This window comes from Hemitrygon akajei, chromosome 22 (genome assembly GCF_048418815.1).
Source record: "Hemitrygon akajei chromosome 22, sHemAka1.3, whole genome shotgun sequence".
NCBI classification, from domain to species: Eukaryota; Metazoa; Chordata; class Chondrichthyes; order Myliobatiformes; family Dasyatidae; genus Hemitrygon; species Hemitrygon akajei.
Genome location: NC_133145.1, coordinates 67,572,690 through 67,590,128, shown reverse-complemented (window position 1 = coordinate 67,590,128; position 17,439 = coordinate 67,572,690). Strand labels below are relative to the sequence as shown.

General features: G+C 42.6%; 1 protein-coding gene across 1 annotated transcript in view; it reads right to left on the bottom strand.

Moving 5' to 3' along the window:
• LOC140714856 (ATP-binding cassette sub-family C member 3-like) overlaps positions 1–17,439 on the bottom strand; it is a 188,134-nt gene that overhangs the window by 9,260 nt on the left and 161,435 nt on the right. The window contains exon 21 of the mRNA XM_073026539.1: positions 1,275–1,428. Coding sequence (XP_072882640.1) covers positions 1,275–1,428 — 154 coding nt within the window. The remainder of the gene's footprint in view (positions 1–1,274; positions 1,429–17,439) is intronic.

Genomic DNA, 17,439 nt, shown 5'->3' with positions numbered 1-17,439 from the left:
CCCCTCCACCTACACCTTCTCATCAACTGGCCAACCCCTCCACCTACACCTTCTCATCAACTGCCCAACCCCTCCAGCCTACACCTTCTCATCAACTGCCCAACCCCTCCACCTACACCCTCTCACCAACTGGCCAACCCCTCCACCTACACCTTCTCATCAACTGGCCAACCCCTCCACCTACACCTTCTCATCAACTGGCCAACCCCTCCACCTACACCTTCTCATCAACTGCCCAACCGCTCCACCTACACCCTCTCATCAACTGCCCAACCCCTCCACCTACACCCTCTCATCAACTGCCCAACCCCTCCACCTACACCTTCTCATCAACTGGCCAACCCCTCCACCTACACCTTCTCATCCACTGCCCAACCCCTCCAGCCTACACCTTCTCATCAACTGCCCAACCCCTCCACCTACACCCTCTCACCAACTGGCCAACCCCTCCAGCCTACACCCCACCAACTGCCCTATCCCTCCACCTGCTCACCAACTGCCCTATCCTTCCACCTACACCCTCTCACCAACTGGCCAACCCCTCCACCTACACCCTCTCACCAACTGCCCAACCCCTCCACCTACACCCTCTCACCAGCTGCCCAACCCCTCCACCTACACCTTCTCACCAACTGCCCAGCCCCTCCACCTACACCTTCTCACCATCTGCCCAACCCCTCCACCTTCTCACCAACTGCCCAACCCCTCCACCTACACCTTCTCGCCAACCGCCCAACCCCTCCACCTTCTCACCAACTGCCCAACCCCTCCACCTACACCTTCTCATCATCTGGCCAACCCCTCCACCTACACCTTCTCACCAACTGCCCTACCCCTCCACCTACACTGGCAATCCTACACCTTCTCACCTACAGCCCATCCACACACTTACCACTCGCAGTCGGAAACCTCCAACCCCTCTTCCTTCCCTCCTCACCCACTGTCCAGCCTCCCGGCTCCCAGCACTAGTTCGGCCTCACACTGTGGGATTTATTATCCCAGGACCCCACCACTGGAGCTTACATTCATTGTTGGAAATTCGGTGGGAAGTGGGATCTGGTCCTGGTTGGAGGAGCTGGCGGCCAGTGAGTGGCAGGGAAAACCACCCCACCCTACATCAGACCACGGAAACCCAAGCTCAGACTCAGCACCTACACTGAGGCTGGGAATCCCCGGCTGGTTGGAAGGCCAACTGCCACAGGTATGGGGAGAGCTGTGTCCTGAGGCTGCCGGCTCTCACCGGGGATGGTGGCATGCGCCCAAGGTGTACTCACCCTGCCTGTCTCTGCCTTCTCAGCCTGGATCAGTTTATTTGGTTCAGATGCCACAGCTGGTGGAGTCTCCAACTGTTTTTTCTTTTGGCTAAGTCGCTTTCTCGTAGACTTCCGTGTCGATGCTTCTCCGTCGGAAGAAAGGACACTGATCTGTCTAATATCATAGAAAGCACACAAATTTTAGACCGTAAGACATAGGAGCGGAAGTAGGCTATTTGGCCCTTTGAGTCTGCTCCATCATTTCATCATGGCTGATTCGATTTTCCTCTCAGCCCCAATCTTCTGCCTTCTCCCCATATCCCTTCATGCTCTGACCAGTCAAGAATCTATCAACCTCTGCCTTAAATATACACAAAGACTTGGCCTCCACAGCTGCCTGTGGAAAAGAATTCCACACATTCACCCCTCTCCTCTTCTCTGTTCTAAAAGGATTCCCCTCTATCCTGAGGCTGTGTCCTCTGGTCTTTCCCATCAGAGGAAACATCCTCTCCACATCCAGGTATTAGGTAGGGAGTGTTGAGGGGAAAGATGTTACTGCTGTAGTCCACAGCTTAGCAGGACAGGGAGGTGGGAGGAGAGAATGAATCCAGTGCACCATGGTTCACCTGAGTCAGAAAGACTTAAAACTTTGGCCCTATTTGTCACATCAAGGCATACAGTGAAATACGTCATATGCTGGGGGCAGTCTGCAAGTGTTGCCATGCTTATGACACCAGCATAGCATGTCCACTACTTACTAACCCTAACCTCATTTGTACTACCATGGTTTAAGACCCTATTTTACTTTATTAATAAAGTTATGCTGTTGGGTATTTTGTTTTTGCAGATTTTCTCAAAATGCAATAAGTGATCCTTTGATATTATACAGTATATTATTTAGTATTTTATTTTTGTAGTTTAAAATAAAAATTCAGTTGGTTAAGTTAGGTTTGTTGAATTAGCCAATAGGATTTGTCTTGTTAACATTTTTTTTCTGAGAGAGCACGGGAAAAAGAACGGGGGTGGGTGCTGTTTTTTTCTGGAGAATGAAAAAGAGAATGGAAACAGCTAACAGACATGGCAGAAGAACATGGTGAAATGCTCACTGAACCCATTCAGAAGGGCAGATACCGCTGTTGGAAACTCCTCATGCAGACAATGGTCTTATGGAGAATGTGCAGATAACTTTTAGTTAGCTGGTTAACACACAACATTGGAGAAAGTTTGATGCTTTTTTCTTGGATGTTGCATGAATGTTTGTTTCCTGGAACTGAAGAAGTAAATTTGCATGGGTGTGTCAGTATTCATAAAGTAACAGTGCTGCTTTCCCTTAAAGGAATATTCAAATTTTAGGTGTGTTGACCTGAATCATATTTACCCTGATGGGTTTATTTATTGGAAAAGGTCTTCTCATCATTATTCCCCATGCATCATTGAGTTATGTTGCTGTTAGGTTGAATTCATAGTAATAGCTAACTCATTATAAGCCTAAGGAGAGTGGGTCACATTTTTGGGATCACAGTCCACAATAGGATGCTGTATGAATGCTGTACTATGGGTGTATAATGATTAGATAGTCTGTTTATTTGTGTTCAAGCTAGTGTTACACCTGTGTTACTTTTGAATTGTGTTGTCATTAAGGTATCTTGCTGAGAGTGAAGATTTTCAGTCGAAGTTGCTCTTTTTTCTGAGGAAAGAAGGACAAATTCCGACTGATGTTAAAAATCTACTTGGTCATTCAACTGATGATCTAAATTCTGAGCTGGTTTCTGCTATCACAAATCTGGTTGATAAATGCCGAAGTGTACCTGCTGAGATCCAAGATGATTGAGAATGTTCTCTGGAGTCAAGCCCATACCCAATGGAGATGAAGACTATGAGGCTTGGGCTGAGTAGAGATCCCACAAAGCGCATGACTTATCATCTTTTGCTGAGCTACTCAGACAAGTTAGAGAGGAGGAAATTATGACTGAGGGGCAAAATGTTTCCAAAAGCCAAGTAATATCTTCAGTTGCAGTTTCTGTTGCTAAAGTATCCCCTGATGCCACAGAAGTAGAACTTTTGAGTAATGAGGTGAAAATGATTCAAGCTCAGATGATTCGGTTGAGGTCTGTTAATGTTGAAGCTAAATGTGACACATCCGCTGGAAAACCCAACCCACCTGTGAAAATCGCAAAGCAGAGGAATATTGCTCTCAAGGATTTCTTGACTGAGGATAGGTTTGGTATTTTATGTACAAATGTGGAGAGATGGACATTTCAAGTGAGATTGTGAAGGGCAGGAAAATCTTCTAAAAGTAAAACAGCAGTTAATCAAATAGAAAAAAGAAAAAGGGAAACTACAGAGGGGCTAGTAAGGAATGGCCTGACATATGTTCCAATCAGCGTATCAACAGAAATAATAAAGTGCAAAGCACTATTCCTGAAGCCTTAGTGGGACCAAGTTCTGATACAGATTGAAAATGTTTATACTGGAGCCATACTTGACATATGTTTTCAAGTTACTCTACAGATCCTTTTACAATAGGTACTATTGATTCCTATTAGTTTCCTTGAGATCTGATGTACTGATGATAACCTTTATGATGGATTTTTGTCGTTGAAACTGGAGATGTTGGAGTAGCTGAGACTAGTGTTTTCTGCCCAGATCCAGGCATAAAAGGTAAACTCTCTGTTCTTGTGGGAACACACACTTCCATTATGAGATGGCTCGTGGGAGCAAGTAAAAAGAGAATGGAAGAGAACTCTGAGAACCTTATCTATTCACCGTGTATTCAGATACGCTTTTGAGAATGAACAAGTTTCTCCTATGTAGGATGATGAGAATAAAAGAGGAACGGTGAAGTAGACTCAGTCTAAACCAGACACTTTACGGAGTAAAGCGGAGTAGCTAGAGTGACGGGAACACTCAGATTTTCAGGAGCCATTCTTCTGGATGCTCTTGACAATCAGGAAGAAGAGTCACTCTTGACTGGAGGAGTGCTGGTGAGTCCTGAACTGCAGAAATCTTCAGCTGTCTATTCCAACAGGATAACAGTGATTGTCAGGAACACCTCAGCGAGAGATGTCACCCTCAGACATGGCATGCAGATTGCACATCTCTTCCCTGTGATGGTAGTTTCTAGTTTTTCAGTGAAGAAAACAGATGAGAAACAGTCTCCTGTATCGAGAAAGTTGACATCAAAGTCATTCAACTTTGATGACTGACCAATACCAGAGGAATGGAAAAAGAGACTAACTGATAAGATGCTGAAACTCAAAGACGTCTTTTCGACTGATGAGTTTGATGCTGGTTGTTCTAAGACTACTCACCGCACTAACAGTGACAGAGGACATACCTTTTCAAGAAAGGGCTTGCCAGTTAGCACCAGTGGAGGTTGAAAATGTTCAGTAGCACTGCTGAAACTGAAGGAAGCTGGAAGTATCAGAGTTGAGGAGAGTCTATGTGTTACCTATAGTGGCGGTGATGAAAAAGAATGGGAAAATACGAATGTGTGTTGATTATAGAGCACTGAACAGACATACAATCCCAGACCAATATACAGTTCCATGGATCGAGAATGCTCTGACTTGCTGAAGTGGAAGCAAATGGTTCCGTGTGTTGGATCTAAGAAATGGCTATTACCAAATACCAATGAGTGAATCTGATAAAGAGAAGACAGCATTCATTAAGTCCTCTTGGATTTTTAAGTTTGATAAAATGCATCAGGGCATATCAGGAGCACTGGCTACCTTCCAACGTGTCATGGAGCAGACAGCTGGAGATATGAATCTGCTTAAGTATTTGTGCACTTGGATGATCTCAAAGTGTTTGGATCAACATTAGAGGATCATGAGACAAGACTACTGAAGGTATTAAATGTATCTCAGGTATGTGACTGATATGAGGAAAGAACTGCAAAAAGCTAATGAATTAGCTGCAGTTTCAACTAGAAAACAAAACTAAGAAAACAAGAAGAAATATGATCAAAAGATTACATTTTATCAACTGACCCCTGGAAATCAAGTTCTAAAAAGAAATATAGGACTACAAGGGAAGCATAATTTGGCCGACTGCTGGATTTGTTTAACTCGGGTAGTGGAGAGTCAGATGCCAAACTTGCCAGTTTTTTGGTTGAAACCAGAAGTGGAAATGGTCCTACAGAAAATTCTCCATCAGAATCATCCTTTACCCTGAGGGCAAGCAGTACATTTTGACCCTACACAAGCAATAGAACTCTCCGAAGTAAAAAGAAGAAGAAAATCAAGCTGAAGGTAAGTCAGACAATGTATGGTTTTGGTGGAAAGACATGAAGGAAAACTGGATGAATCCATTGAATACTGAGATAAGAAAATTAGAATGTGGTATGACTTGCCTTATGCAAATTTCCCAAGGAGTTGATGAAGAGATAGACATAGAAACATAGAAAAACTACAGCACAATATAGGCCCTTCGGCCCACAAAGTTGTGCCGAACATGTCCCTACCTGAGAACTACCTAGGCTTGACCCATAGCCCTCTATTTTTCAAAGCTCCATGTATCCATCCAGGAGTCTCTTAAAAGACCCTATCCATTCCCATCTCCACCACCACCGCTAGCAGCCCATTCCACACACTCACCACACTCTGTGTAAAAAAACTTACCCCTGACATCTCCTCTGTACCTGCTTCCAACAAGTCAGATGTCAGAATCTTTCAGTGAGGGGAATATAACCATAAGTGATATTAGATAGTGAAAGGGAACTGAACAGTATAATTGAAGAAGAAGCCAAGGGCAGGAGGAACTGAGTTGCAGGAAGGAATGAATGATGGACAGGGTGAGACATCTCAAAATAAATATGAAAAGTCACAAGGAAAGACTCAAACTAATGAAATGGTGACTGAAAATCAACAGTGAAGAAGAAATTGAAACTGAGATAAAAAGAAGACAAGATAATCGAAACTGAGATAAGATCCTGAAAAGAGAATTTAGAGAGCTAGGTAGAAAGCTGAGAGGCAGGACCTCTCGGGTAGTAATTTCTGGATTGCTGCTTGTGGCATGTGCCAGTGAGGGTAAAAACAGGATGATTTGGCAAATTAATGCATGGCTGAGAAGCTGGGGCAGGGCTTCAGGTTCTTGGATCATTGGGAACTTTTCTGGGAGAGGTACGATCTGTTCAAAAGTGATGGGTTGCACCTAAACCTGAGGGGGACCAATATTCTTGCAAGAAGGTTTGTTACAGCTGTTGGGGAGGATTTAAACTAATTTGGCAGGGGGTGGGAACTGGAGTGAAAGGACTCAGGCGAGGATGGATGGTAAAAAAGCATAAATAGTGTGTAATCAGACTGTCAGGAAGTGCAGGCAGATGATAGGATATGATTGCAGCCAGCAGGGTGAGTTACAGTGCATTAGGGATGCAGAATCAAAAAGGGTAGTGTTGTGTATGTGGCCTGGTTACACAACAATGCTATTAATAAAAACGCTGGTGACGGGAGCTAAGTTTCATAGTTCTTTACTGGCATAATCCGAACTCAGCACACACGTACAGATCAATAAGCGCCTAATAGCGCATGCTCAATATGCGCCTAATAGGGCATTCAATGACGTGTTACTAAAACATAAAGTAGTCCCTTATTATACTGTAGGCTATACGGTAGACTCCTCCCCTTTTATTTTAATAGTGTTTATCATCAACTTTTTTTTTACTGGGGCACTATGCTAAACAAATGTGTTCACCCTTAACATACAGACGCCTAATGCCTACCATTTGTTTACTTAGTAACTTAATAATATCAAATTATAACAAAGTAATGTAATAATATCAATTATAACAAGCCTTCGTTTTACATTTGGTCTAAGACCCATTGAAACTCAAGTCTCGGTGGGGGGGGGGGGGGGGGATCTTCTCTGCCTCTCCAGGTAACGCCTGTCAATAAACGTTTGTTTTAATACAGATTTCCATATAAAAGTCATGAAAAGTTGACCTCTGAGCATAGGGAGTTAAGAAGATGTGTGCCTCCAACTTGCTTAGAGTTGTAGGCAGCAGATCACCTCCGTATAATGAAGACTCCTCGGTGCAGCTGTCCTAGATATATACGCATCTTTGTGCCATCACTTGTCTTCCTTACCCATATCTCATTCATTCCAACTGAGTTAATTACACAGCCAATTTTCGAATTCTCCTTAAATTCCAAATAGATAGCCTGACCTTTATGATACCACCTCTTATTATAATATAACTTTCCATCTTCTATTTGTGCTTCATATCTTTGTGCTGGTAATTCAGCAGGAGTGCTGGGAAGATGCTCAGGAGAAGACGGAGATGCTGGACCTTTCGGAGATTTAAGCTTATTGAGAGTTTGCAGATCTTCCATTATCCGTTCATCTGTTAACAAGTAATTTAACTGCGCAGGTGCAGGTTTTCGTCTTTTGTCTGTAATTGGAACAGGGTCATTAGGTCTCCTCCTTAGTTTCCTAGTCATTATTGGCTTTACCTCTATAGAATCTTCTGTGAGTTCCATTGCCTCTCATTCTCAATCATATTTTTCTTTTCTTCTAACTCAATCTTTTTATCTTCAAATTCCTTCACTGCTGCTTTCTTCTCTTTAATATAATTCCTTTCCACTTGTTCTGTCACCAGTTGCAGAAAAAGCTCTGCATTTCATATTCTTTCTTGTATTGTTGATCTAGTTTCTTCATCCTTTTCTGATCCTCCTGCAAGGTGCCTTCCTGCAACTGCTGTAGCTGTCTTTTGAGAGATGTCAATTTCTCCTGGTACATCTGCTCCTTTACTTCCAGGTAGTCTTCATCATTGACACTGTCCAGCTCCTCCTCGTTGGTGTAATAGTTAACAATGGGTGAGAGGAGAGCTGCGGACATCATCCCCGCCGAGCTGCCCTCCTTTGTTGACACATCTAGTGCCTTGATGGTGTGCCAATCCAATTGATTTTCCTGAGCCATTCACGTCCCAGCAATGGTGGTCCTCCATTTTTCAGTACATAGAGGTTCAGCTGCTGTGTTTTGTCACTGTAGGTCACCGTCACTTTAGTTTTACCTTTGGGACGCACTCTGTCCTGTGTAAGTCTTTAGCAGTAGTTTAGTTCATTTCGGAGGTATGTGAGAAAATAATCGTTTGTAGTCGTGTACAGAGATCACTGTTAAAGCTGAGCCTGTGTCCGACTCCATTTTCAGTCTCACACCTGCCACTTGTGGAGTGATCCTTATTATTCTTTGATCATCTGTCTCTTTCATGATGTGAAGTTGCAGGCAAGACAATTCACTTTCGTCTGAGTCGTTTTAATCAGAACTGCTTTCTTCCATTTTGTGTACATTGTTGTGTTTTCCTTTCTGGGGTTTCTTGTTTCTCTGTATTTTGCCCTTTTCCTGCTGTTTACTAGTCTTGCATACTCTGCCAGTGTGGCCCTGTTTGCAACAGTTTCTGCATACTTTTTCTTTAAAGCAACAGTTATCAGAGTCATGTTACATGTTCCCACAACGGTAACATTTCTTTCCTTCATTTCTGTTCAATGACATTTTATCCATAGCATATTCCAGAGACTTTTGTTGCATCTCTAAAGCACCCCGTGCTAATGTTTCTGTTGATATTGCAATGTTCAGCACCTTCTCTAATGTAAGGTCTTTTTCACCCAGGAGCTTCTTCTGTGTGGTTTCACAGTGCGTGCCACACACTAACCTGTCCTTCAATGCATCTGATAGACCAGCTCCAAATTGACAATGTTCTGATAATTTGCGCAATTCAGCACAATATTCAGAAATGCTTTCAATTTTGCTCTGATTCAGTTTGTGAAATTTAAATCTTTCAGCAATGACCAGTGGTTTGGGGTTTAAATGCTTTTGGAGAGTGTCTACTATTTGCTTGAAAGTTTTGTCAGCTGGCTTTTCAGGAGTTAACAAGCTCTGTAGTAGCCTGTATGTTTTTGTTCCCATAATACTGAGTAAGTTGCTGGCTTTCTTTTCATCATTAACACCGTCAGCCTCACAATATAACTCCACTCTCTCAATGTAAGTTGCCCAGTCTTCAATGCCACTATCAAATGCTGTAATGGTTCCAATCATCGCCATCTTTGTTATGTTAATTCAGCCCCGTTTTCCCCTTTTCTTTTTGACTCACGTGTTCTTTTTGCTAGCGCCACAAGCGCACTCTGTCTAGATGTGTGTTTGTCACTCCTTTTTATCTCCCTTCTGGGGCGGGCAGACCCTCAGCCCCGGGTGTTAGTGCTGGCTGTGGTCTCGCCTGGACGTGCTGCGGCTCCGTCTGTGTCTCTCGATTTCCCGACGTTCCCAACCCCAGCTGTGCTCCCACTTCCTTTCAGACTCGCAACCTTGCTCTGCCTCCTTCTCCCGCTCCTTGGCTTGTTCCTTGCGCTCTTCCTCCGAGTGTCATTATCAACTAAAACACGGCATTCTGATAAGATGTTAACCTCGTCGCCAATTTGTTGTGTATATGGCCTGGTTACACAACAATGCTATTAATAAAAACGCTGGAGAAGGGAGCTAAGTTTCATGGTTCTTTACTGGCATAATCTGAACGTGGCACACATGTACAGATCAATACGTGCCTAATTGCGCATTCAACAACGTGTTACTAAAAATAAAGTAGTCCCTTATTATACTGTAGGCTATACGGCACAGGTACCAAATACAGTGTTCAAAGTATTGTATCCCAATGCACGGAGTATAAGAAATAAGTGGATAATCTTGTTGCATGATTACAGATGATCAGGTATGATGTTGTGGACATCATTGTATCGTGGCTGAAGGATGGTTGTATTTGGAAGCTGAATGTCTAAGGTTACATGTTATACCAAAGGGATAGGAAGGTAGGCAGAGGGGGTGGCATGGCTCTGCTGGTAAAGATTGGGATCAGATCAATAGAAAGATGTGACATGGGATCAGAAGATGTTGAATCCTTGTGGGTTGAGCTAAGAAACTGCAAGGGTGAAAGGACCCTGATGGCAGTTATGTACAGGTCTCCCACAGTAGCTGGAATGTGGTCCACTGATTACAACAGGAAATAGAAAAGGTGTGTCAATAGGGAAATATTATGATAGTCATGGAATATTTCAACATGCAGGTTGATTGAGAAAATCAAGTTGGAAATGAATTTCAAGAGAGTCAGTTTGTTGAATGCCCAGGAGATCACTTTTTAGAGCAGTTGTTATGTAATGAACCAGAGGTGATTAAAAAGCTTAAGATAAAAGAACCTTTAGGAATCACAATATGATTGAGTTTAACTTGAAATTTGATAGGGAGAAAGTAAAGTCTGATGTGGCAATATTTCAGTGGAGCGAGGGAATTACAGGGATATGAGAAGGAGCTGGCCAAAGTAAATTGAAAGATGATGCTGGCAGGAATGACAGTAGAGCAGCAATGGTGTGAGTTTCTAGGAAAAATAAGGAAGGTGCAGGATAGAGGTATTTCAGAAACAAGAAATACCCAAATAGCAAAATAGTACAACCATCACTCACAAGGGAAGTCAAAGTGAATGTAAAAGCAAAAGAGAGAGCATATACAAAGCAAAAATTAGTGGGAAGGTTTTAGAAAAATACAGAAAGCAACTAAAAGGAACATTAGGAGGGAAAAGATGAAATATGAATGCAAGCTAGCAAACAATATCAAGGTGAATAGAAAAAGCTTTTTCAAGTATATAAAAAATAAAAGAGAGATGAGAGTGGATATAGGACCGCTAGAAAATGAGGCTGGAGAAATAATAACAGTGGACAAGGAGATGGCAGATGAAATAAATTGGTATTTTACATCGGTCTTCACTGTGGGAAGAGGAGAGAATGCAGTTACTATCACAATGGAGAAGGTGCTCAAAAAGCTGAAAGACATTAGAGTACATCAGTCACCTGCACCCTAAGATTCTGAAAGAGGTAGTGGTAGAGATTGTGGAGGCATTAGTAATGATCTTTCAAAAATCATTGGACTATGGCATGGTGTCAGAGGACTGGTAAATTGCAAACATCACTCTACTCTTTAAGAAAGGAGGAAGGCAGCAGAAAGGAAATTATAGGAAATGATAGATCAGTTAACTTGACCTCAGTTGACAGAAGATGTTGGAGTCAATTGTTAAGGATGAGGTGATGGATTACCTGGAGACACAGGACAATATAGGACAATGTCAGCATGGGCTCCTTAAGGGAAAAGCTTGCCTGATGAACCTGTTGGAATTCTTTGAGGAAATTACATATAGGATAGATAAAGGGGATGCAGTGGATGTTGTATATTTGGAGTTCCAGAAGGCCTTTGACAAAGTGCCACTCAAGAGGCTGCTTACTAAGTTAAGAGCCCCTGGTATTACAAACCCCATTTCCAGAAAAGTTGGGATATTTTCCAAAATGCAATAAAAACAAAAATCTGTGATATGTTAATTCACGTGAATCCTTATTTAACTGACAAAAGTACAAAGAAAAGATTTTCAATAGTTTTACTGACCAACTTAATTGTATTTTGTAAATATACACAAATTTAGAATTTGATGGCTGCAACACATCAGAAAAAACTGACAAACATGTGCAAATAATAAATTTAAAAAGTAAATAAATAATACTGAGGTTTTCCTATCCCTCTTCCCTTCCTCCACCATTGAAGCTGCCCTCACCTGCATCTCCTCCATTTCTCGTACATGCGCACTCACCCCACCTTCCAGCTGCTTTAACTGGGATACAATTCCTCTTGTTCTCACCTACCACCCCATGCGCCTCCACATCCAACACATCATTCTCTACAAGTTCTGCCATCTCTAAAGGGATCCTATCACCAAACACATCTTTACCTCCCTTCCTCCTCACTCCACTTCCCACAGGGATCACTCCTTCCGTGATTCCCTTTTTCATTAATGCCTCCCCACTAATCTCCACCACTCACCACCCCCCGTATGCTGCAGAAGTGCTTAGCCTCGCTATTCACCTCCTCCCTCACCTCCATTCATGGCCCCAAACAGTCCTTCCAGATGAGGCAACACTTCACCTGCGAATCTGTTGGGTTGTCTATTATGTCTGGTGCTTCAGATGTGGCCTCCCCTACATTGGTGAAACCTGTTGGAAACCGGGGGACCACTTCGTCAGGTACCTTAGCTCCATCTGCAAAAAGTGGAATTTCCCAGTGGCCAACCATTTCCATTCAGATCCCCATTGCTGGTATGACATCTCGGTCCATGGCCTCTTCCGCCATGATGATGCCACAGGGTGGAGGGGCAACACCTCCAAGGATGTCCAGGTAGCATCAAACCTGATGGCATGAACATTGACTTAGATCATAAGATCCTAAGATATTGGACCAGAACTAGGGAATTTGGCCCATTGAGTCTGTTCTGCCATTTTATCACAGTTGATCCAATTTTCCTCTCAGCTCAATCTCCTGCTTTCATTCTTGCCCTGACCAATCCAGAATCTATTATCTCTGCCTTACATATACATAACACTTGGCCTCCACAGCAGCCTGTGGCAAGAATTCCACAGATTCACCACTCTCTGGCTAAAGAAATTCCTCCTCATCTTCATTCTCAAAGGATGCCCCTCTATTCTGAGGTTGTGTCCTCTGGTCTTAGACTCTCTCCACATCCACTCTATTATGGCCTTTTACTGTTCAATAGGTTTCAATGAGGTCACATCTGAATTCTAGTGAATACAGGCCCAGAGCTATCGAATGTTCTTCATATGACAAGCCATTCAATCCTGGAATCATTTTCATGAATCTCCTTTGAACCCCTTCCAGCTTCAGCACATTCTTTCTAAGATAAGGGGCCCAAGCCTGCTCACAATACTCCAAGTGATGTTCAGCATCGATTTATAAAGTCTCAACATTACATCCTTGTTTTTATATTCTAGTCATCTTGAAAATCCTGCACAAGGACTCCCAAGTCTCTTTGCTCCTCAGTTGTTTTTATTCTTTCTCCATATAGAAAACAGACATCCCTTTCATTTCTTCTACCGAAGTGCATGACCATACACTTCCCATCACAGTATTCCATCTAACATTTCTTTCACTCTTCTTCTCATCTGAGTCCTTCTGTAGCCTCTCTACTTCCTCAAAATTACTTGCCCCACAACCTATCTTATATCATCTGACATATAATGTAAAAATCATTGACATATAATGTAAAAAGAATTGGTCCCAACACAGGCCCCTGTGGAACACCACTAGTCACCGGCAGCCAGCCAGAAAAGGCTCCCTTTATTCCCACTCTTTGCCTTCTGCCAATCAGCCACTGCTTTATCCATTCTAGAATCTTTCCTGTAATATCACGGGCTTGAAGCTTGTTAAGCAGCCTCATTTGTGGCACCTTGTCAAAGGCCTTCTGAAAATCCAAGTACACAACATCAACCGATTCTCCTTTGTCTATCCTGCTTGTTACTTCTTCTAAGAATTCCAACAGATGTGTCAGGTAGGATTTTCCCTTGAGGAAACCATGTTGACTAGGACCTATTTTATCATATGCCTCCAAGTACCCGGAGACTTCATCCTTGATAATCAACTCCAACATCTTCCCAACCACTGAGGTCAGACTAACTGGCCAATAGTTTCCTTTCTTCTGCCTCTCTCCCTTCTGGAAGAGTGGAATGACATTTTCAATTTTCCAGTCTTCTGGAACCATTCCAGAATCTTGTGGTTCTTGAAAGATCATTACTAATGCCTCCACAATCTCTTCAGCCACCTCTTTCAGAACTCTGGGGTGTATCACCTGGTTCAGGTGACTTATCTACCTTTAGACCTTTCAGTTTCCCAAGGACCTTCTCTCTATTAATGGTAGCTTCCAACACTTCATGACCCCTGATTCCTGGAACTTCCACCATTATTGCTGGGGTCTTCCAAGTGAAGACTGATGCAAAATGCTTACTCTGTTTTTCCGCCATTCCCTTGTCCCCCATTACTACCTCTCCAGCATCGTTTCCCAGCAGGTTGATATCCACTCTTGCCTCTCTATAACACTTTATGTATCTGAAGAAACTTTTGGTATCCTCTTTAATATTATTGGTTAGCTTACTTTCATATTCCACCTTTACCTTCTTAATTACTTTTTTAGTTGACTTCTGCTGGTTTTTTAAAAAGCTTCCCAGTCCTCTAACTTCCCACTAATGTTTACTCTATTATATGCCCTCTCTTTGGCTTTTATGTTGGCCTTGACTTCTCTTGTTCGTCACGGTTGTGTCATCTGGATTTAGAATACATTCTCCTCTTTGGGATGTATATATCTTGTGCCTTCCGAGTTGCTTCCAGTAATTCCAGCCATTGCTGCTTGGCTTCATCCCTGCCAGTGTTTTTTTCCAATCAACTCTGGCCAACTCCTCTCTCATGCCTCTGTAATTCCCTTTACTCCACTGTAATACTGATACATCTGACTTTAACTTCTTCTCAAATTTCAGTGTGAATTTGATCATATTATGATCACCTTAAACTCTCTCATCAATTCAATTCACTGCACAACACCCCATCCAGAATAGCTGATCCCTTAGTAGGCTCAAGCATAAGCTGCCCTAAAAAACCATCTTGTAGGCACTCTAGAGACTCCCTCTCCTGGCATCCAGCACCAACCTAAGTTTCCCAATCTACCTGCATATTGAAATATTCCATGACTATTGTAACATTGCCCTTTTGGCATTTTCTATCTCCCATTGTAATTTATAGGCCACATCCTTACCATTGTGTGGGGGTCTGTATACAACTCCCATCAGGGTCTTTTTAAAATGTGGGCTGCCTTAATGACTATCGCCCAGTAGCAATCACATTGGCAGTGATGAAATGCTTTGAGAGGTTGGTCATGACTAGACTAAACTCCTGTCTCAGCAAGGACCTGGACTCATTGTAATTTGCCTATCGCCACAATAGGTCAACAGCAGACACGATCTCAATGGCTCTCCAAAGGTAGTGTTCATTATTAAAGACCAGCACCCAGGGCATGCCCTTTTCTCACTGTTACCATTAGGTAGGAGGTACAGAAGCTTGAAGGCTTTAGACCACCCTGGACAACACAACCACCTATGTCAGGATATGGTTCATCGACCATAGTTATAAAGAAGGCAAGACAGCAGCTATTCTTTATCAGGAGTTTGAAGAGATTTGGCATGTCAACAAATACACTCAAAAGCTTCTATAGTTGTACCTTGGAGAGCATTCTGACAGGCTGCATCACTGTCTGGTATGGAGGGGTTACTGCACAGGACCGAAAGAAGCTGCAGAATGTTGTAAATCTAGTCAGCTCCATCTTGGGCACTAGCCTATGAAGTACCCAGGACATCTTCAGGGAGTGGTGTCTTAGAAAGGCAGTGTCCATTATTAGAGACCTCCAGCACCCAGGGCATGCCCCTTTCTCATTGTTACCATCAGGTAGGAGGTGCAGAAGCCTGACGGCACACACTCAGCGATTCAGGAACAACTTCTTCCCCTCTGCCATCCAGTTCCTAAATGGACATTGACTCTTTGGACACTACCTCACTTTAAAAAAAAACTGTATTTCTGTTTTAGCACATTTTAAAAAATCTATTCAATATATGTAATTGATTTACTAGTTTATTTATTATTATTTTTTATTTTATTTATTAGTATTATATATTTTTTCTCTGCTAGATTATGTATTTCATTGAACTGCTGCTGCTAAGTTGATAAGATTCACGTCACATGCCGGAGATACTAAACCTGATTCTGATTTTTGCCCTTGCAGTTCCTTAGCTCCATCCACAATAATAAGAATGAACAATTTCATTGCTTATTTGTTAATTTGTTCAGCAGGAAGGAAAGCATCTTCAATAAAATGTATTTTCTTCTAAATATGCACAGCAGTATTTCATATGATAATAAATTCTGCATCTAGCCATCTACCACTGCAAATATTTTAACAATAATAGCATTGGTATTGGTTGAAGTTTTCTCTGTTTCTCTCTGCAGATACTATCTAATCTTCCAAATCACTCCAGCAATTTTATACTATAGAATGCAGAGGAAACTTACAAGGATGTTGCCTGGATTGGAGAGCTTGTCTTATAAGAATAGGTTGAGTGAACTTGGCTTTTTCTCCTTGGAGCGACGGAAGATGAGGGGTGACCTGATAGAGGTGTACAAGATGATGAGAGGCATTGATCGTGTGGATAGTCAGAGGCTTTTTCCCAGGGCTGAAATGGCTAACACGAAGAGGCTTAGTTCTAAGGATTTTGGAAGTAGGTACAAGGGAGATGTCAGAGGTAAGTGTTTCACACAGAGTGGTGTGTGTGTGGAATGCACTGCCGGTGACAGTGGTAGAGTCGGATACAATAGAGTCTTTTAAGAGACTCTTAGATGGATACATGAAGCTTAGAAAATTAGAGGGCTATGTGGTAGAGAAATTCTAGGCAGCTTCTAGAGTAGGTTACATGGTCAGCACAATATTGTGGGCTGAAAGGCCTGTAATGTGCTGTAGATTTCCATGTTTCTATGATTCAACACTTTCCAACCCTATTTCACTTCTTTCTAATGATTTGGTTTTTACCAACAGAGCAATGCCAGCCCCTCTTCCTTCCTGTCTATCCTTTCGATACAATGTGTATCCCTGAACATTAAGCTCCTAGCTATAACATTCTTTCAGCCATGATTCAGTGATGCCTACAACATCATACCTGCCAATCTGTAACTGTGCTGCAAATTCATCTACCTTACTCCTTATACTGCGTACATTCAAATACAACACCCTCAGTCCTCTAATCGCCCTTCTCGATTTTGTCTGAATTATGTTTCAACTCATTCTGTTGACTGCAATCTTGCCCTATCAACAGCCTCTCCTCACTACACATTGCCTCTGTTTGTAAACCAGCTACTTCATCCTCAGCACTATTACCCACCTTTCCTATGATCCTACTTGCATTGAAATATACGCAGCTCAGGACAATAGTCACTTCATGCTCAACCGTTTGATTCCTAACTTTGTCTGAGGTCTTACCAACATCTGCCTCCACAACCTCTCCATTAACTGTTCTGACACTCTGGTTCCCATCCCCCTGCAACTCTAGTTTAAACCGCTCCATGCAGCATTAGCAAACCTTCCCACAAGGATATTAGTCCCCTCCAATTCAGATGCAAACTGTCTCATCTGTACAGGTCCCACCTGCCCTGGAAGAGAGTCCAATGATCCAAAAATCTTATGCCCTACCTCCTACACCAACTCCTTAGCCACGTGTTAAACTTCCTACTTCTGGCCTCTCTAGCATGTGGCATGGGTAGCAATCTTGAGATCACA